Here is a 20,857-nt window from a genome sequence, read left to right as displayed (position 1 = left end):
TTGGAGAGTTCCAGATCTTCTTCCATGCACCAAAAGTGGTATTGATCTATAAGACCATTCCGGCCCCAGACGCGAGTCTTGCGAAACAAGGGTCGTCCACTGAGAGCGATCTGAACGCTATCGAGGTTGCAGAAGCATTGACGGTCGCCTAGACCTTGGATGAGGTTATAGTCGTAGTAGCAGTATAGGAGACTGCTACAATCCAACCAGTACTTGCATGCGTCCGGCGTGTGCGGGTTAAGGAATGTGGCTGTGAAAAAGTTCAGGTAGATCTGCGTGAAAAAAAAAACATAACACCAATGCGGATCCTGTCACGATCATCTGAGAGTATCTCCAGAGATTAGGGTTGATGTCGGTCGAATAAATGAAATAAATCGTCATGTTGACCGCAGTATTCATCGAGCTTGTTCTGCTGAACCTCGATATCGTCACCGAGACGACTATGACACTGATCAGAATCGAAATCCACGCACTCAGCTCGACTGGCTCAATTAGAGCTTGGACGGAGACTTCCTGCCGGACGATGTAGGAGTAACAGGCACCTCTGTTGGACCCTGCCGTCGAATATCTCAGTGCCATAACACGATCGAATCCTTCCGAATCGGGATGAGCATTCCTAGCAGGACTGAAATGCATGTCGATGACGGTATCATTGCACATGAGGACGCCGTGGAGTTCCACGTTAGAAACATACTTATCGCTTTCAACCGCTTTAGTGAGATTTAGTTTCCCAGGCAAACACTTCGACGAGGCTTGGTCACAGCTTTCCATGGAAGCCTCAACGTCCCAAACCACCAGGTGATCGAAAGTCTTCACGCACGTGAAACTCCGGGTCAGGTCTCTGCTCACTCGAAGAGTGTTGAAAGTTTTGTAGGTCTCCCCAACGGGCTTCCTCCCCACAACGATGTGCAGGATTACACGGTGTCGGAAGTTTTCGAAGGGCCAATCGCCAGCCTCCAATGACGGCGAAATTACGATAACCATCATATTTGCGGCGAGGACTTCCACGAAGAGGGGTGCCTGATGGGGTTTCATAGCTTCGACGCCTCTGACGTTGGGATGAGGTAGTGTCGCTACAATCAAACTCCCTTCAACGTCGACTCTTTCAAAAAAGTTCACGGACATCAGAGCTACGAGAAGTCGTCCCTGCGGGGGGATACGTTTCGCCGCGAACTCGCGGACGTCATCGAAAACATCTGCCGGGATCTCTTCTTGCGGTATAGCTTTCTTCTAATAAGACTTGCCACGCAAACAAATACATCACGGCAACTGAGAGCGAACACGATGACATGACGGAGGACCGGAGCACATTGCGCGGCGGAAGATTCCTGAGAGATCAAAGAAGAATCCCTCGGGTCATCACCGCCTGATGTATCTGGAACAATGTCGTCCCCACAAGCCGAGCACGTGCCGCAATCAGAAAACGATCCGAAGCTGTCCGCGAATATTCAAAGTATCCCGAAGAGCGGTCGGCAGTCGCTCTGAGTGACGCAGAATAAGTGAGCATGCAGAACGCGGTTGGCATTTGCATGAGAGATCGCTGAGAATACCTCGCTACGGCCTCGCGTCGGGCGAGCGGTGAGAAATCCGCATTCTTCCCTGAACTCGTCGAGCTGCGTCAAACTCATCTCGTCAGGCTCCGGATAGGGTGATTCCGTCTACGAGGAGCACGCGATTATAATATTATAAACGGAGCACCAACTTTCTATAGCATATCATCCTGTAGGAGGGACAGGAGCCGAGCCTCGTGTTCCCACCGAGACCGACGAGCTTCGCATCGCACCAAAATTACAATTGCCTGTTCTATGGATCAAGTTCATGAGGAATGAACATTCTCGCTGCCCGAGCGCAGAAGCCGTAAAGTCGAGTTGAAGGGTTCTAAACGAAATAGGATGGAGTAGGATACGTCCTATTCGATAATTTTCGTGATATTCAACTCTTCAGGCGAACACCCTCGCGAGCTTGACGCGGAATCTTCTGCGAACGCGTCCACGTCCCGAATCACCCGGCGATGCCAAGTCTGAACGCGTGGGTCTCCAGATCGGGCTTCTGCCTTTCCGGAGATTATTGACAGTCTCTGGACCAGGTTTGCTCCCGACGGTGACGTGCAACGTCACGTTGTGACGGAAACTTCCGGAAGGCCATTCGCCGATCTTCAATAAGGATGACCTTCATGGTCGCGGTGAGAACTTTTAGGGGAGCCCTATGACCTGGGGGCCGAATTGCGGTCCGACAGTAAGAACACAATCAGGCTTGAGTCGACACAGCTTTCTTGAAGAATATCACGGTGCTAGGAGTAGTCATTTCTGTGGACGGATGCCTTTTGCTGCAAACTTTCGGACATCATTGAAAACGTGCGTGAGGATCTCTCCGTGTGGAATGAATTTCCGCAGACAGCTTGCCACGTGCCACATTACGGCAAGCGAGGGTGAACATGACAGCGTGACGATTGAGCGGAGCAGCTCCCCCGATTCGATATTCTCGAGAAATCGGGGAGCCAGATTTCTCCTTGAATCCTCTGATCCTTCCATTCGACTTATTTCGACCACGGCTCTTGCCGATGCCGAGCAACGACCGAGGTAGAAATAAATCATCAAGAACTCTGGGATTCCATGCGAGGAGCACGAATCAGATTCTCAATCTTTCCATCAATAAATTGAACTATTGAGGAATCGAGCCGAGGTTGTCGCGACCCTACATCACTATATCACTATCAAGATATGGATGGAATAATGCGTGAACCGAGTGTCTGTCTAGATCGACCTTCGGAGAATCGGAGTTCAGAACGGGAAAAAGTCGGACCCGCTGACTCAATTTTGGGACGTGACATGTTGATAAGATGATCGATAATAATCAACATCGCCCCTTCCCCCATCATCACCGATGATCATCTCGCCCCGTCCGTTTCTGGGAGCACGGCTCCCATGAAGTCTGAAATGGCCTGCGGGAAAGTGAGAAGCTCATCTCGCATCTTCTTGAAGTAGGCAATCGACAACAAGACGAGGGTGCAGCGCCGGCAAACGAATGAATAACCGAATATTGGTGAATAACAGCAAGCGCCAGAACGAACCATTAGAGTGATATGATCGTAGTGTTCGGGCATTCAATAAGTCTTAGTTCCGCGGATCTTGGGCTACTGTCGCGTCTTCAGCACGGAACGGTTCCTTCATGTCGATGCGTTCCCTCTTCTGGAAAAGACGAGTGCTCTGTCTGGTGGTCTCGCGGAGATCTGCCCCGATATTCATTCGCTCTACCGGGCGGATCTTCATCTTCACTGATCTGCTCCGGGAAAATGTTGTGTGAGCAAGTCAATGACTCACTCGCTGACTTCTAAGGCTCCTCTTCCGTTCCCCAGGGCCTGAGGTCCCGGAAGGAGGTCCTGGGACCCCTAAAGGATTCGGGCTGCCGTTCTCGGGCGTCCCGAAGGTCGGTGAGAATAATTCATGCCATGATCCTCCGCGTCAGAATCTTTTACTATACTAAGCGATCCTGTTCAGAGAAGAAAGAGAAAATTGTATTTGTCTCGCGAAGCCACCGACTAGTTCTCTCAGAAGGACATCGCGAGGGGTTTCGAGCACGGTTGAGGACTTTGGAGGGGCTTCCGCGCTGGGAAGAAGTCAAGAACCGCTACTCCAGGCGGATCAGTGGCAAGAATCATTCGCTAAATCGGGATACTGGATCCGATCAGATCTGGCTTTTCGGACGTCAAAGATACAAATTTCCCAGACTCGCACGGTGAGATACACCGCGCGCAACGGTTCCCTGTTTCAAGAGGGGCTCGTCGACATGAATCGATTGACATGCTCCGCTTTGTCCGTGCAGCTTCCAGCAATAAAGCGTGAGCTCGCGTGAGCGCAGTTCCTCCAAGTATTTGTTTTCAGGAAGCTGCCCATGACGTCACCCAGAATCTGTGCTCTGGACAACTCTCACTGCAGATACTAATGCGATGCATGTGTTGCTCATATTCTGCACGTGATAGCGAAGATATCTTTCCTTCTAGTATCGCTGGCTCAGACGTGAATTCTCGAGGAGTGCCCCGGAATCGCAGTTCCATCAAATTGAAGCGACACGGTCGTATTTTCATTGAAGAAGCTCCGATTGGAGATACAAATCGAGCTGGCAAACCTCTTTTCTATAGCCATTCCCGCATCTCCAACTCTTCTCGAAGAGAATCAGACATACCTGTCTGACGGTGGTTTTCGGTAAACTTTCCAATGATGAGGGTATTGCTATTCCAGGAGGGAAAACCGCTGATCCGTGTGGAACTTCTGAATAACTTGAGAGACTCGGATCGTAGAGCCGGACGATGAAATCCGTACCTCATCGGACCGGAATCCGGTATCAAAATAGCTCTCAGTATCCACTATCCGCTCAGCCGGAAATCGCTTCGCTTAGAGATCGAAATTGCCATCACGGGTCAATGAGGCTTCCCGGAGCAGTCTGCCGAGTATTATAGACCAGCGTTCGATTCAGTGCGGGGCAACTCGGTTTGATTTGGCTTTTTCGAGAAATCTTGGGAATGTCGGCCGTCCTATGAGCCGTAGAGTCTATGTTAAGTGTAGACCAGGGATCCGCAAACTTTTCTGCGACGCCGTTCGGACGACCTCTTCGCCTCGCGACCCTCTAAGAAGAACACGTACTTCAAAATTGAGATCGACTTTCTTTATCACAACATCTTTTGATTATATTATGGTGCTTCTCTGTACAATACTTATTCCTTCAATTTTAAAGTGAGGTTTGCTGCTGCTTGTCACAAACAAGCGACTTGAGATCAGGTTGAACATCCGTAACCGCGAGACAAAGAGCGGCGTGAACATCCAATCTACTACGTAGCTTTGTCTTTATGATCGACGAGAACTCGTAGGAAACCTCGGGCGGAGGCTGGAAAGAACTAGGAGGGGTCCCGGGACCCCCGGTTGCGAATCCCTGATGAAGACACATTATTTGGGACTCCCGAGTCAGTAAATTCGAAGCAGTGAACAGAAGAGGAATCTATTCAGTCAGCACACACCAGATGTATATTTGCGTATGCCGCACCCGAAGTCGTTCCCAGAAGAAAACTCCCTCTGCTACTCGGGTCCCATCTCTCGGCCTTTATTATAATCGAACGAATGATGGATGAGAATCCCTCGATTTGGAAGAATGGCCGTGATATCGCCAATCATCGTCTCAAGCGGTCATCGGATATCACCGCCACTCGCGCAAGCTTGTTTGGAAGGTGGGATGCGATGCGCGAGGGAACGGCCCGACATCGGTCACTTCAGGACGTGGTTGTCACACTAAAACCTTCGGAGGGCCGATTTCGAACGCGAACAGGGTCGGCGGGTCATGCGAGACCCGCCGCCTGGCAGTTGAAGAGGTCGCAACTGCCCTCGATGAAGCAGCGATCTGGTGACACGTTTGGGAAAGTACACTCTCTCCTCCCTGTCTAATCATCAGCCGTTTACAGGACCCTAGATGACATGGTCGCATGTAACGTGGTACCTCTGTGAAGTCCCGAGAGTTCCAGGAGCGCGCTGATCTTGCATCGGGACGACTGTTCGTATAGAAAAAGTTAAAAATAAACCAGTGTGTGGAATATTGAGAGGAAGTCTCGCTAGCGAGGGCGATCCCCGGACCATTGGCGCGTTGGCCACGGGAGAGAGGGTTTGCGAACGCTCACCTGGCATGAGAGAGAAAGAGAGAAAAGATACATGACATTTCAAATCCCAGAGGCTGAACGATTCGGATCGGTCAACTTCGCCGAGGAAGACTCCCGGTTGAATAAAGGGTCTGGGCCATCTCCTCGACTAATATTTTTGATTCGATTCACTCTACCCTCAAGCTTCCAAGTCTTCTGTGCTCAAGATCACACAGTGACTCAGTGCGTCTAGCCTCCAATCCTTCAACTCGTCCAGACACCTCATCCATCAACATGATCATCGGTGCCGGAGTCGATCAGAAGACCGCAGAAGCCCTTGCCCACAGCAGACAACTCAACCGTGGTCTCTATGAATACTTCTGCGAGCACAAGCAGAAGTATTCATAGTGTCCATCAAGTCTTCTTTCTCTGAAGGAGAAAGGAGACTCATGGACATATAGAGACTCGTTGATGAGATCGAGTTCTCCGGTGGAAAATCTCACGAAGATGCCACATCCGAGGCCATCGAAAAATGGCGTACTTTCAATGAAGAGATGAAAGATGTGTACCTCGAAGAAAACCTCTACTACTGGCTCGATCTTCCATTGGAAGATGAGGTGCGCGAGGAGGAGCGCAACATAGCGCGCCTCTGCATGCTGAAACTTCTTAGGACTCGGAAGGCGCACCGGATCGAGGTTGAGGTTCTGAAGGAACTTCTGAACGACGCGCAGAAGCGCGTGGCATTTTCCGTGACCTGGTCACCATCAGATTGCGGCTCCACCGGGGAATCAACATCTGTCGTTGGACGATACGGATTATCCTCGGTGGGCTTAGGTACTCTTCGATACCTATTTCGCAATCTGTTATTTTACTTTCTTATTAGGTATATACTTGTTATAACGGTCGAAAATGAAATGTCTACAGTGGCTACGACTTTCAAAGTCACGCAGTTTTCTTTTACGATTGGTTCGGGAGGAATTCGTCTCTGTCTGTACCAGGTCCATAACTCTCTGCCTCCCACTGTGGCTTGATCTTCAGAGATGCAAGGTGTTTCATCGTCATGATGGCGGGACCGATCCCGCTAGGCGGCCATCTTAGTCGAGGAGATGGCCGTCCTCAGGTTGAATGACTTCTTATATATCAACTCTTAGATAGGAGCTGCATTGTAAGCTAGAAGATTTCTATTCCAGCAAAAAATACCAAAATAGTTCGGTAAGAGATTGTTTGCCCAGACCTGATAGGGTAACAAACGTATCTGCCTTTGGATGCGGATAAGCTCGAGGAAAGGATCAAATGTCAGGTCTCCGCTGCCGGCCTCTGGAGGCTCTATGTTTCACCTGAAGCCTCCAGCTTTTTCGGGGAGATGTGTTTCGCGGGGCACTCCTGTGAGGACACGGCTCGGATCTGATTGGCGAACACGCGAATGGGAACGGTCGACTCCCACCTGTAATGAGATAGACTCAATTCCAGTTCTCAGGTTCAGAGAGCTCCTCAGATATTGATTGTATGCTCGAGCGAATCTGTGGAATGCTTCTTCGAGCTCATTATGCCCGGGATGGAAGATCTCGGCGTTCTCTGTGGGAATTTCAAGTTGTCCCAAGAAGGTTGTCGATGGCTACAAGTCGCTCACGGTTGGGTAGTACCGAAACGCATCTTAACCCAAAAGCGGAGCGCTTCTTAGACTAAGACATGCAATCGTTCGACATCAGGCCGGAAATCCGACACAAGATTCGAATTTCCAGAGGTCGACCCTTCAAGATTCGCCCGGATTCCTGGTCCAAAAACATTCAGAGAATGAGGTCTCTCGCCGCTATACACCGAAGAGCTCTAGGGAGAGCGGTGGGATAATGAGTGAGACAGAAGTCGACTGCAGAGAGCATGAGAACGCCGCACCGCGCTTTTGACAGGAGGGCTTAGAGCGAAGGCTTTACCTCGCGAACTCTGAGGCGGTCTGATTCTTGTGACATCGGAATGAGATGCATTCCTTTTATATGTGCACATGATGGAAGCCGATGCTCTATTTATAACTCGCCGGAAGTGCCCGGATTAAATCTCGAGAAATTCGCGTCTGACGTCGCGTCAATGAATTGGCTTAGGTGTCCTCCAATAGTATTCGAATGCCGGTTCCCGCTACAGTGATCGTGGAGAGGATGGAGCTGGAAGCGCTCTCCACTCGGCAGAAAGTTCACTCGCGCTATCTCCTTGCTGCTGTTGACGAAAGCCCCACGACTAATTGTGAGCTCGTGCCTGAAGCACTTCATCTGCACGCGGCTCCCGATAGAAGGTGTGGTCTGTGACGTAAGGACGTTTTCTGACGGGAAACTCTTGCGATACAATATCGCCGATGGGCATCTGAGTCAGGTGAGGATTTTACAATCCGAATTTTCACCCGTACTGTTCCTCGAGGATCTCCGATGTGCTTTCCCCGCTGTGATTGAAAGATGAAAGCAGATCGTGAACCTAGCCCTGCGTGGATTCTTGAGGATAGTCTCAAGCGGAGAGGATGATCAGTGGCTCGTTCATTGACTGAATCGAGTGTTTTCGACGGGACGAGCACGTGGTACACTCAAGTTTCCGTAACCTTCAGCATTCTCGAAATGAGAGCACATGAGTGGTCATAGATACGGGTCTGATCAAGCGTAGAGCGTACCGATCATTATTTGCCCTAAACATTCGAAATACCGCGAATTACCGCGGTTTTCTAACCGCAGCGTCTGCGGCCATAACCGCTATCAATCGCCTATTTCCCCGGGGACACCTGGGCTCGCGAGGGAAGAGTGTGGAAGACTCTCGGGGACGCGCAGAAGCGATCGGCATGAAGTTCCAAGACGATCCGTAACGCAGTGTCCCGAAGCATATCAATTTCCGTGGCATTCTTTTTAATATTCGACCGCCGCACGAGATTCTCGAAATTCGATGTGTGCACGTAGATTTTGAATGTTCCGTCAAGTGCGTCTCCAGTCCGAGGGAAGAAACAGTTGCGGTTCATTTTTGGCTTGCTGATAGCGATCGAGACAGAGTCGGTTCGCGCGGAAAGCGGCACGTTCATTGCCCAGAGGCTAAATGAAAATCCGACAATCGACTTGAGTCTCGTGCTTCCGGAGCCAATCTGAACCCGAACTTGAGAGCTTCCTAACAAAAGGAAAGCGCACGCGGCAAAATCCGAGTCAGGAATTTGCCCTTTGGAATTGGCGGGTGGAGGTCGGGGTCGTCTTCTTGAGCGTTGTCGTGAAATTCTCCAATCGATCTCGTCGACATCTGTTCAGGTCGAGCGAGGTCTTAGCGTTGTTCGGCTATTGCTGTGGAGAATAGGCCTAGTCTCAAGCTTCGAACGCTGGACAACATCATCATTCTGAGGAAGTTCCACGAGCAGAAATTAGAAGAGATGGATCGAATGGTTTCTCTCCGGTCAACTGAGAGGTAGACACGGAAACCGATGAATTGAAGGAATTCATCGCGAAAGAGTGATAAAAGTGGACGCTACGGCTAACTTATACGAGTAGGAAAAATCGGTACCTTTGAGCCGGAATTTCGTGCCTTTTCTATCGCCCCCGTGTTCGTTAATGAAGCCATCCAAGTCATAATTCGTAAAGATCGAGATGGGAATAATGCTTAGAAGGAGAGGTCATGGGAAAGAGCATATATTTTGCCTATCCTGAGGCTCGGGGAGCCGCGGTTTTCCATTCGTGGTTTCGGACTAATCGCAAACCGCGCCCCTGGGAATTTGCGGTCATTTGCGAGGTCTAGTTGGAGAGTTGGGCGTTCAACTGAGGTTATAGCTCGCAGCGTGTGCGTGCGATGGCACATCGGTCCCGTGATTGCCGACGGGTACGAGTATGTCCACAGATCGAAGACCCGATCGGAGAGATGATTGGGTCAAGACCGTCAAGCCCACAATGACTTGGAGCACTCTTGAACACAAGGCAATACGGTTCTGTAGACAGCAGATACCTTTTCCGAGAGCTTGGATCATTACGCGCGGTCTCCCTCGGGTAGGAACTGGCCACTCCGTCCGTCTTTTCGATTTGAAACTCTCCAGACTCTAGGCCGAAATCCTTCCGGTAGCACCCCTGTGGTGATGGAAGTTGTTGTGGATCTGAACGGTAATTTGGAGAAAAGGAAGATGTCCCGGGGTCTGGATTGAGGTAGACTGCCGCTTGAGCAGATGTCGGGCGAAGGAGGAAAGTTGCACAAGGTATTTGTTGAATATAGTCCGGAGGGTTACTCCTGAGACCCTTTGGCTGCATTCCAATGAAAGGGTCGATATAGTACCGCTGAGAGTATGTGAAAGACTAACGATGGCGGTCTCGGAGCGTTCTGATATTTTAAGGTTGGAATAACGGTTGGAAATTCGACACCATGGTCGGCTCTCCGATGGAGAACGGGTTGTCGCTATTGTTAGCGCTGGCTCCTCGCGATGTTCGACCATTTCTTTCAAATGATCAGACATCTCCTCTCATGGGACTGTCGGTTAATATTCATGAACGATTGACCCAACACCTCCTCACGGAGATAGGACGTCCCTCCTGAGAGACTCGTATCTCGGACACTTGGTGCGGGTCTGAGAAAGAAGACTCCTTTCAGATTTGTGTCGATCGTCGGAGTTGAATGTCCAAAGGGACGAGGGCTCCACTCCCCGGCATTGCGAAACTCACTCTCTCGCATCCTAAGAACACTGATTGATCAATTTGCATCTCCTCCTTCTAATGCGAGTCCTCTGGGAATTTTTTTTCGACGCCCTCATCGGGATTCTAAGAACACTGATTGATCAATTTGCATCTCCTCCTACTTATCCGAGTCCTCTGGGGATAACTTCTCGACGCCCTCATCGGGATCTAACTCTTTGTCGGCTATATCTCCGGTCGGGGCATCTTTCTTCTCGAATAGTTCCCTCCTAGCGACAATCTCTTCCCCTTCTTGAAGCGCTAAAGGGCCCAGTTTCGTGCATCGAGCTCTGATACATTCCGAAGCGTGAGTCGATTCATCACAAGCGGAGCTTTGTGATTCTCTTTGTGCCTGTAATCAGCCGACGTCGAGGCAACGGCCGTGTACGACGTGAGTATTTCGCGAGGAGTAGCCCCGCGGGCCGATCTGAGTCGGGCCGAAATTCCTTCTCGATGGGAGTTCAATGGTGGATCGAGCTCCGGAAGGAGAAGCCGTACCAGGGAGGGAGCGGCGGGCGCGCTCCGGGCATGAAAACTCCTGGGGCTCATAAGCGGAGGCTGATCCCTGGGGGAGGACGGGACCTTTCCAGCTGGAGTCTCCGGGACTTGATCGGCATGCAGGATGCAGAATAATACAGCTCAAAGTACAGAGAGAAGTCCGAATCGAATGATCGGTTCAGGCGACTGCTTCGAGGAACTCGGTGCAGAACTCTTGAAGATAGAGAAACATAGATAGCGATGCCTCCAAGTCATACCGCGAGGGCGCATCATGAATCTCTCGAAGACCGCTGAAACATTCGCCTCGAGCTACCTGTCATCGAGGCGGGATCATTCTAAATGGATTGAGCCGTCTTCAAGAGAAACAGTACGGTTTTGAGAATCAGAGCGGCTCCGCATACGGCTGCGCACGACCACAAGTGCCGACAAAGCGCTCGGCTTGTGAGAGCCCTGTGTTCAATTCTGGCGAACCATAGTGTACGGGGAAGTGCTCATCAATCATGTAGAAGGGGTGCCGGATCGGCGCCTCAACATGGGTTTCCCTCTCTCATGGACAATAGTATAAGAGACAACCTTTCAATCGATAAACACACTGTCTCGTGGGAGCTCAACCAGAGTGCTTCTTCGATTATTCACGAGTACGGTGACTCAACTTCAGATTCGCCTCGGCCCTTCTGCCTTCGACCCTATCTCACAAAGCAATCTTCTGTGCCACTACAAGCTTCCCTATCCCCTGTTTATCACATTATGACCACTTTACTCGTTCATCGAGGTGGAGAGTTCAGCAAAACTACCTGACTCACCTACAGTTAGGTGAGTTCCCAGTAGGAAGAATCTAGAAACCGCAACAGTGTCATCAATACCGCAGTATTTTGTCGATGAATAGCTCGATCAATAGCGACGGCTATTTCGTATTGGAAGTTTCATTCGATCCAGTTTCCAATCTTAGTAATACAACCGAGCTATCAACCGAACCCAAGATGCATAGAGGTGAATCCACCGACACCCAAGCATCGAAGATGCCGAACTTGTCGGCCTTCAAACCCGAATCATTTGGGGAAAAATATCAAATGTGGAAGAAAATCATAAGTGCTCTGCTGTCCCAGGAAACAGACTGCTGGGACGTCGTCAATGGGCGGATCCCCATAGTAAACAACCGTTTTGAGGAAACGAATACCACGGCGAGAGGAATCATTCTGAACTCTCTTGATTTCAATCTCATAATGCTCCACTTCCTGATTGATGTTTCGACCATGACTGCAGCCGATGTTTACAATGACATCATAAGCGAGTTCGAAACAAATGACTCAGGGGAGCGCTCCGCTCCGGGCATGAAAACTCCTGGGGCTCAAAAGCGGAGCTTGGTCCCTGGGGGAGGACAAGACCTCTCTGGCTGGAGTCGCCGAGACTTGATCGGCATGCAGGATGCGGAATGATACAGCTCAAATGGCAGGAAGGAATCCGAATCGAATGATCGGTTCAGGCGACTGCTTCGAGGAACTCGGTGCAGAACGACTCAATGTAACTCGGATCCTCTGACTTTCAGATCCAATCTCGACATAGATGCAAGATAGCTGCTGTCGCTAAGTTTCGGGTACCTGCCGGGCAACGCGGTCAGGAAATCGATCGGGTTCCATTCAGCCGACCATCATGTCGCGACCGGTAGCCTATCTCGTCTTGGAAAATGGCACCGTTTTCAAGGGGAGGGCCTTTGGAGCCACTGACAAGCCCGCGGACGGAGAAGTCGGTGAGTGCCTGAGTTTTTCTCTTGGGAGTGCCGCTGCTATTATGAATTATCGAGCGTGGATTATTGAGCCCGATAAGCGATCATTACCGGAAACGTCTCGGGAACGGAACCGGGCTCGACGCGAGTCTCAACCCGTGAGACAGAAACATTAAAACTAACAATTTTTCGTCGACCCTCCAGTTTTCCAGACTGGGATGGTTGGATACGTGGAGTCATTGACGGACCCGTCATATCGAAGACAGCTTTTGGTGCTCACTTATCCGTTGATCGGAAACTACGGAGTACCTTCGGGCACCGAGGAAGACCAGCACGGCATACCATTGTAAGCTCCAGCGATTTCGATCATCAGATGCTTCGATCCGCTCAGTCCCGTGGAATATTTCATCGAATAGTGAAATATGATCTCATTCCAGGTTCATGGAATCCCATCGTATCTGGCCGTCAGCGCTCATCGTATCTGAGCTCGCTGATAAGGTTTCCCACTGGAGCTCGACGCGCACTTTGGACCAATGGTTGAAAGACGAAGGAGTTCTCGGTCTGGACGGCGTCGACACGAGAAGCCTGACGAAGATTATCCGAGAGCACGGCTCACTTCTCGGGAAGATCATTGTCTCCGATGATCCACCGCCTCTGGAACAAGAGTTCACGGACCCTAACAAGATAAATCTGGTGAAGGAAGTTGCTTGCGCGGCGCCACGAGTCCTCAATCCACAGGGATCGCCGAAAATAACTGTTGTCGATTGTGGCCTGAAGAACCATCAGATAAGATGTCTATTGAAACGAGGAGCTTGTCTCACCATCGTCCCTTACGATTACAAGTTCTACGAGCTAGAAGGTGGGTTCATGAAATTATCCTGGAAAACGGAATCGACGCTCCGCTTCTTTACCTTCTCGGGGCCTTGACAAAGCTCAATCTGAAGAAATCGGCCGACTCTGACCGAGAGAATGGGAGGGTGCCACCGGCGACGGCTGCGAGCACCGATGTCTAATGAGCCAAAATCCTCTTAAAGCTCAACACGCGCTCTTCCTGAGCAACGGTCCCGGCGATCCAACCTTCTGCGCTCTGACAATCGAAGGCATACGGAAATTCATGATAAAACATCCGTCGAAGCCGATTTTCGGCATCTGCCTCGGACACCAGCTGCTCGCGCTCTCTGCCGGCGCTGTGACTAAGAAACTGAAGTACGGGAACCGTGGTCACAACCAGCCGTGTTTCCATGAGGGGTCGAAGAGGTGCTGCATAACGTCGCAGAATCACGGTGAGAATCACGGAAAACGATAATAATAATCGATCCTCTCTGGTCGAAACTCCTCCGGCTCGACGGGCATTCGCGCCGAGCAACTCCATACATTGGAACAATTATCGCGAAGTAAATCGAGAGTTCTCGATCGCAGGTTACGCCGTCGAGGCCGAATCCCTGCCATCCGACTGGATTCCCCTATTCACCAACGCAAACGATGGAACGAATGAAGGCATCGCGCACCGCATGGAGCCGTACTTCAGCGTCCAGTTCCATCCGGAACACCATGCCGGACCGACGGACATGGAGTTCCTATTCGACATATTCTTCTCGTCGATCAGGATGCCAGGCCTGCCGATCAACGACCGCATCAACTCGCACTTCCGTAAAATCCCCTTCCCGAAGTCGGTTGTTCCGGCACCGCTCGCCAGAGAACCCAGGAAAGTTCTATTGTTGGGGTCGGGCGGTCTGTCAATCGGTCAAGCAGGAGAGTTCGACTACTCCGGCTCTCAAGCTATTAAAGCGCTCAAGGAAGAGGGAATCGAGACGATTCTGATCAATCCGAATATAGCCACTGTCCAAACTAGCTCGGGTCTGGCGGACAAAGTCTATTTTCTGCCGATCACACCGGAATACGTGACACAGGTGATAAAATGTGAGAGACCCGATGGGATACTGCTCACTTTCGGAGGTCAGACCGCCTTGAACTGCGGAATCGACTTGGAACAGCAAGGAATTTTCAAGACTCACAAGGTTGTAGTCCTCGGCACTCCGATCCAGTCTATTATACATTCTGAAGACCGGAAACTTTTCGCCGAACGGGTGGCTGAAATCGGCGAGAAGGTCGTGCCTAATTGCGCTGTTGAGAGTCTTGAAGAGGCCTTGGCCGCAGCTCGAGTTCTCGGCTATCCCGTTCTCGTGAGGGGAGCCTTCTGTCTCGGAGGCCTAGGTTCCGGCTTTGCGAAGAACGACGAAGATCTCAAGGAATTGATGAACCAAGCACTGGTTCACTCGAAGCAGGTTCTCATCGATAAATCACTGAAGGGCTGGAAAGAGGTCGAATATGAAGTCGTACGCGACTCTTTCGACAACTGCATAACTGTGTGTAACATGGAGAATCTCGATCCGCTCGGAATCCATACCGGGGAGTCGATCGTCGTGGCCCCCTCTCAAACCCTGACGGACACCGAGTACAATAAGTTGAGAGAGACGGCAATCAAGATCATCAGACATCTCGGTGTTGTGGGAGAATGCAACGTGCAATACGCTTTGAGTCCGAACTCCGACGAATACTACATCATCGAAGTAAACGCGCGATTGTCGAGGTCCTCTGCTCTCGCCAGTAAGGCGACCGGATACCCTCTGGCGTACATTGCTGCGAAGCTCTCATTGGGTAAATCGCTGGTTTCCCTGAAGAATTCCGTTACCGGGACAACAACAGCCTGTTTCGAGCCGAGCTTGGATTATGTCGTCCTGAAGATTCCCAGATGGGACCTCGGCAAATTCCTTCACGTCTCCAGTAAGATCGGTTCTTCAATGAAATCGGTCGGTGAAGCGATGGCCATCGGACGCAACTTTGAAGAAGCCTTCCAAAAGGCAATCCGAATGGTCGAAGGTGGCAACGGTTTCGACCCGTACGTGAAAAGAGCCGACGAAGATCATTTGTCTTCACCAACGGACAAACGACTGTTCCATTTGGCGTCCGCGCTGATCCGCGGATACACTGTCGAGCGATTGCACGAGCTCACCCAGATCGATCCCTGGTTCCTGAACAAGATGGAGAACATCACGAATATGTACAAAGACCTCGAGGATCTGCGCGGAGCGGATAAACTGCAATCAGAGTTACTCCAGAAAGCGAAACAGTTGGGATTCTCCGACAAACAGGTCAGTGCAATACAGCGTGATATTTTGTGGCTCGCCTTTCCCCTCCGTCCATCCACGTGCCTTCCCATGCTATTCATTCCAACATGAATTCGCTCAATGGGAAATTCTCCTCTCTCTAGATCGCAAGCTGCATCCACAGCTCCGAGCTGCAAGTACGGAGAAGGCGAGAGGAACTCGATGTGAGACCGTTCGTGAAGCAAATCGATACCGTTGCCGCAGAGTATCCCGCGTCGACAAACTATCTCTATCTGACGTACAACGCCGAGGAGCACGATATCCCTCTGGCGCAGACCGGAATCGTCGACAACACCATCATGGTACATAATTTATCCTCTGGGCATCCTGAAGCTTTCCTCGATCGTTGGGCATGATCTCGTCTATATCATGTTGACTTTATTGAGAACCCGGATCATATGGTCTTCATATTCCGCGTTTTCTTCCGAAGGTGATCGGCTCGGGCGCCTACCGCATAGGAAGCTCCGTGGAATTCGATTGGTGCGCCGTATCTTCGCTACAGGAGCTGCGCAAAATGGGGAAGAAAACCATAATGGTGAACTTCAACCCGGAGACCGTTTCGACCGACTACGACATGTGCGACAAACTGTACTTCGACGACATTTCCTTTGAAACCGTCTTCGACATCTATCAGTTGGAGCAGCCCGAAGGCGTGATTTTGAACATGGGCGGACAATTGCCGAACAATATCGCAATGGATCTTCACCGTCAAAACTGTCGCGTTCTCGGGACGTCACCGGAGTCTATCGATGCAGCCGAGAATCGTTTCAAATTCTCGCGAATGTTGGATTCGATAGGGATCTCCCAGCCTCGGTGGAAGGAGCTGAGCACCGTCGAGCAAGCCTGGGCTTTCTGCGATGAGGTAGACTTTAGATTTCCCACGCATAGGGGAAGCGATAGCCAAGTGACTAGGAAGCTCAGATGGAATTAGGATCTACGTGTACACTGATTGATGATTTCCCCCGGTCCAGACCGAAATCTTGACGTCCGCTTCATTCTCAGGTGAAATACCCGTGCCTCGTGCGACCGTCGTACGTGCTGAGTGGAGCCGCCATGAATGTTGCATATTCTCCCGCAGACCTCGAGGGGTATTTGGGCGAGGCCGCAGCTGTCAGCAAGGAATATCCGGTCGTCATCTCCAAATTCATCCAAGAAGCGAAAGAGATCGATGTCGATGCTGTGGCCCAGGACGGCAAACTCCTCGCGATCGCCATCTCCGAGCACGTAGAGAACGCGGGAGTACACTCGGGAGATGCCACACTCGTGACGCCTCCTCAAGACTTGAACAAAGAAACACTCAGCAACATCCGGAAAATAACGCAGGCGATTGGACAAGCGCTCGCAGTCTCAGGACCTTTCAATCTGCAGGTGATCGCGAAAGACAATCGTCTGAAAGTCATCGAGTGCAATGTGAGGGTTTCGAGGAGTTTCCCATTCGTTTCCAAGACTCTGGGCTACGACTTGGTCAGCTTGGCCACCCGAGTAATCTGCGGCGAGCGCATGGAGCCGGTTGACTGCATGCGCGGCAACGGGAAGGTCGGCGTGAAAGTTCCTCAGTTCTCTTTCAACCGTCTGGTCGGCGCCGATGTCCGACTCGGAGTCGAGATGGCTTCGACGGGCGAGGTCGCCTGTTTCGGAGAGAACCGTTTCGAAGCCTATATGAAAGCACTCATTTCGACCGGCTTCGTGATCCCAGAGGAAAATATCTTCCTGTCGATCGGCAGCTACAAGCACAAGAACGAAATGCTGCCGAGTGTTCGCAGTCTCGAGAAGATGGGCTACAAACTGTTCGGCAGCTTGGGGACAGCCGACTTCTACCAGGAACACGGAATTAAAATTCAACCGGTCACGTGGCCCTTCGACGATATCGGACAGGGGAACGCCGCACAGATCCGTTCGATCGTCGACTATCTCGAGCAGAAAGGTTTCGACCTCGTGATAAACCTCCCCATGGAGTCGAGTGGTACTCGCCGGGTTTCCTCTTTCATGACCCAGGGTTACCGCACTCGCAGGAAGGCGATCGACTGCGCCGTCCCCCTCATCACCGACGTCAAGTGCGCGAAACTCATCATCGAAGCCATACGTCTCATCGGGCGTACTCCAACGATCAAAACGCACGTAGACTGCATGACTCTGCAGAAGTTCGTGCGTCTGCCGGGGCTGATCGACATCCACGTCCACATGCGAGAACCCGGCGAGGTCCAAAAAGAGGACTTCTCCAGCGGCACCGCTGCTGCCCTAGCCGGAGGATTCACGATGATCCTCGCGATGCCGAACACGGACCCACCTGCCACGACGCTGGAGAATCTCTCCGTCACCAAGCAGCTTGCGAAAAAGGGCGCGAGATGCGACTACGCGCTCTTCGCGGGAGCTTCGAGCGAGAATACGGGAACGGTCCAAAGCTTGGCACCGCAAGTTTGCGGTCTCAAGATGTACCTGAACAACACACACGGACCGCTCCTGCTCGAATCTTTCGCGGATTGGGTCGCTCACTTCGAGAACTGGCCCACTGATATTCCTGTCTGCATTCACGCCGAAGGGGCGACGCTCGGAATGGCTCTGCTGCTCGCAAACAAGAGGCCGGTGCACGTCTGTCACGTGGCCACCGAGGCGGAGATTTTGGCGATAAAAGCGGCGAAGGAACTCGGTCTTCCCGTGACTTGTGAAGTTGCGCCTCACCACCTTTTCATGACCCGAGCAGGGGCTGGAAAAAGCATCGGCGAGAATCTCGCCTACGTGAAGCCCCCTCTGGTGACAGAGCGCGACGTTCAGGCACTTTGGGATCACATGGATTACATCGACTGCATCGCCACCGATCACGCGCCTCACCAAAAAGCCGAGAAAAACTCCACAATTCCGCCGCCGGGCTTCCCTGGTTTGGAGACGGCTCTCGCCTTGATGCTGACAGCTGTCAGTCAGAAGAGGCTCACCTTGGACGATGTCGTCGCGAAGATGTACACCAATCCGAAGCGGATCTTCAATCTCCCAGAACAGCCGGATACTTATATCGAGGTGGATCTGGACAAGGAATGGGTGATTCCTGAGAGATTGCCCTTCTCGAAGGCTCGATGGACTCCATTCGCCGGCCGGAAGGTGCGAGGACAGGTCCGCCGTGTGATACTCCGCAACGAAACTGTTTACATCGACGGGTCTGTTCTCGCGGCACCCGGCTCAGGGGAAGATATCTTTTCGCTCGCTCGGACTGTGAGAGCCGGCCCCAACAAGACCCCCAGCAAGGGAGCTCCGGCGGGAACTGTCGGCGTGACGAGTCGTCCTCGACTGGACTCCGCCAATACTCGAAGGAGGAACTCGGTGAAAGCCTCGGCTGAACTTTACGATCAGATGTTCGCTGAGCTCGGTCTCGGGAAGATCGACAACGAAGAGAAAGATCAGGGCGACGCAGCGCTCCTCCTCTCTCCCGGAAAATCGGCTCCCGGAGCTCCGTCATTGAGAGGCCGCAATATCCTCTCAGCTGATATGTTCACCAGGGATCAGCTGCACGCAATCTTCAATCTCGCACAAAAGTACTCCATGTCCGTACATAAGGGAAAAACCCTCAATGACGTTCTACAGGGTAAGGTCATGGCATCGGTGTTCTACGAGGTGAGTCTCCCGCACTGACTATTGCGTCACCAGCATAATACGTCGTGTTAATGAGAACCATGAAGGATACTGAGCTCAAGGGGATTCACGATGTGGTGACGGGTGCTTACCGAACGTGATTTCAGGCCTCGACAAGAACTTCGGCGTCCTTCGCCGCGGCCATGCAACGACTCGGTGGAAGCGTCATATCCATCGACAACGCGACGTCTTCCGCTCAGAAAGGGGAATCTCTCGAAGACACCGTGGCAATAACTTCGAGCTACAGGTTCGTGGCTCCTCACGTGGCTCAGCCAAATCTCACTACTATGCACTATCCAATCAGAAAAACAAATCCAGGGACTCCTGAGGAGACGTCTCTAAGCGGAGTCTTCTTTCAGTGATATCGTCGTCCTGCGACACCCTCAGCCAGGATCCGTGTCTCGAGCCGCAAAGTTCAGCCGACGACCCGTGATCAACGCCGGAGACGGCGTCGGTGAACATCCGACGCAGGCGCTGCTCGATGTTTTCACGATCCGAGAGGAAATCGGAACAGTCAACGGTTTGACGGTGAGCCTCCGCGAGGAATTAAGAGTGTCTTCAGAATGCTGAGATTGTCGGCGATGCTGAAACTCCTCCTTGTTCGCAGATAACACTCGTGGGAGACTTGAAACACGGCCGCACCGTTCACTCGCTCGTGCAGCTCCTTTCCCACTACAAGGTTCAACTCCGTTACGTCGCTCCCAATGGCCTCGAAATGCCTGAGCATATCAAGAAACAGCTAGAGTCGAAGCATATCCCGCAAGCGACGTTCCATTCGCTGGAAGAGGCTGTGATTGACGCCGATATCGTCTACGTGACGCGGATACAGAAGGAGCGCTTCAAGAGCGTAGCTGATTTCGAACGAGTGAAGGACTTGTTCATCATCACACCAGATCTCATGGCGCATGCGAAGCGCAAAATGGCCGTCATGCATCCTCTGCCTCGAGTCAACGAGATCAGGTACCCGATTGGGTGGAATCAGGCCACCGGCGTAATAAATAAGAAAACATCCTCATGAATCATTATCATCGGAGGCGAGTCGGTCATTTCTAATGTTCGAATTGTTTATCTTATTACAGCCCCGAGTTCGATTCCGACCCACGAGCAGCCTACTTCAGGCAAAGTGAAAATGGGATGTACGTGAGAATGGCCCTACTCACGATGGTTCTAGGAGCGAACTGAAAAGCTCCAGAGGAACGAATCGAGTCCCTCAAGTCAAGAGATGGACATAGACCAGATCCGTTCAAAGTATTGGACAATGTTTTTTTCTCTCCTAAGTTATTTATATATATACGCGACTTTATAATGATTACGAGGCTGTGCTCCGTTTGAGAGGATCAGCTCTCCACGTTACCTCGATGAAGAATATTTATTGATTATTCCGAATAAGCACTTTTATCTCAGTTATTTACACATCAGTTGAGACTACAGCGATAAATAAATGAAGTTGACCTCCGTGATTCTACGTACGTTCTCTCCATTTGGCTATTACCCTCCGAGGAGAGTTGGTTTTGGAGACCGACATGCAGTAGCTGTGGCAGGGAGGAATGAATCAGCTCTTAAC

The 20,857-nt window shown here is 51.4% G+C and overlaps 1 protein-coding gene across 1 annotated transcript; it reads left to right on the top strand.

The window, feature by feature from the left end:
• The first annotated feature begins 12,432 nt into the window (after positions 1-12,432).
• On the top strand, positions 12,433-20,498 carry r (carbamoyl-phosphate synthetase 2, aspartate transcarbamylase, and dihydroorotase rudimentary). The gene is made up of 12 exons (XM_003739411.1): positions 12,433-12,529; positions 12,710-12,851; positions 12,943-13,364; positions 13,540-13,788; positions 13,925-15,657; positions 15,777-15,974; positions 16,103-16,534; positions 16,675-19,275; positions 19,401-19,540; positions 19,653-19,821; positions 19,901-20,253; positions 20,373-20,498. Exons 1-12 carry the CDS (start codon positions 12,433-12,435, stop codon positions 20,473-20,475), a joined length of 6,639 nt encoding a protein of 2,212 aa, XP_003739459.1. The 3' UTR covers positions 20,476-20,498.
• Positions 20,499-20,857: the final 359 nt, after the last annotated feature.

The sequence above is a fragment of the Galendromus occidentalis genome, unplaced genomic scaffold (assembly GCF_000255335.2).
Source record: "Galendromus occidentalis unplaced genomic scaffold, Mocc_1.1 scf7180000076522, whole genome shotgun sequence".
Taxonomy (NCBI): Eukaryota; Metazoa; Arthropoda; class Arachnida; order Mesostigmata; family Phytoseiidae; genus Galendromus; species Galendromus occidentalis.
The sequence above is the reverse complement of the archived record's forward strand: the minus strand, read 5'-3'. Positions and strand labels throughout refer to the sequence as shown.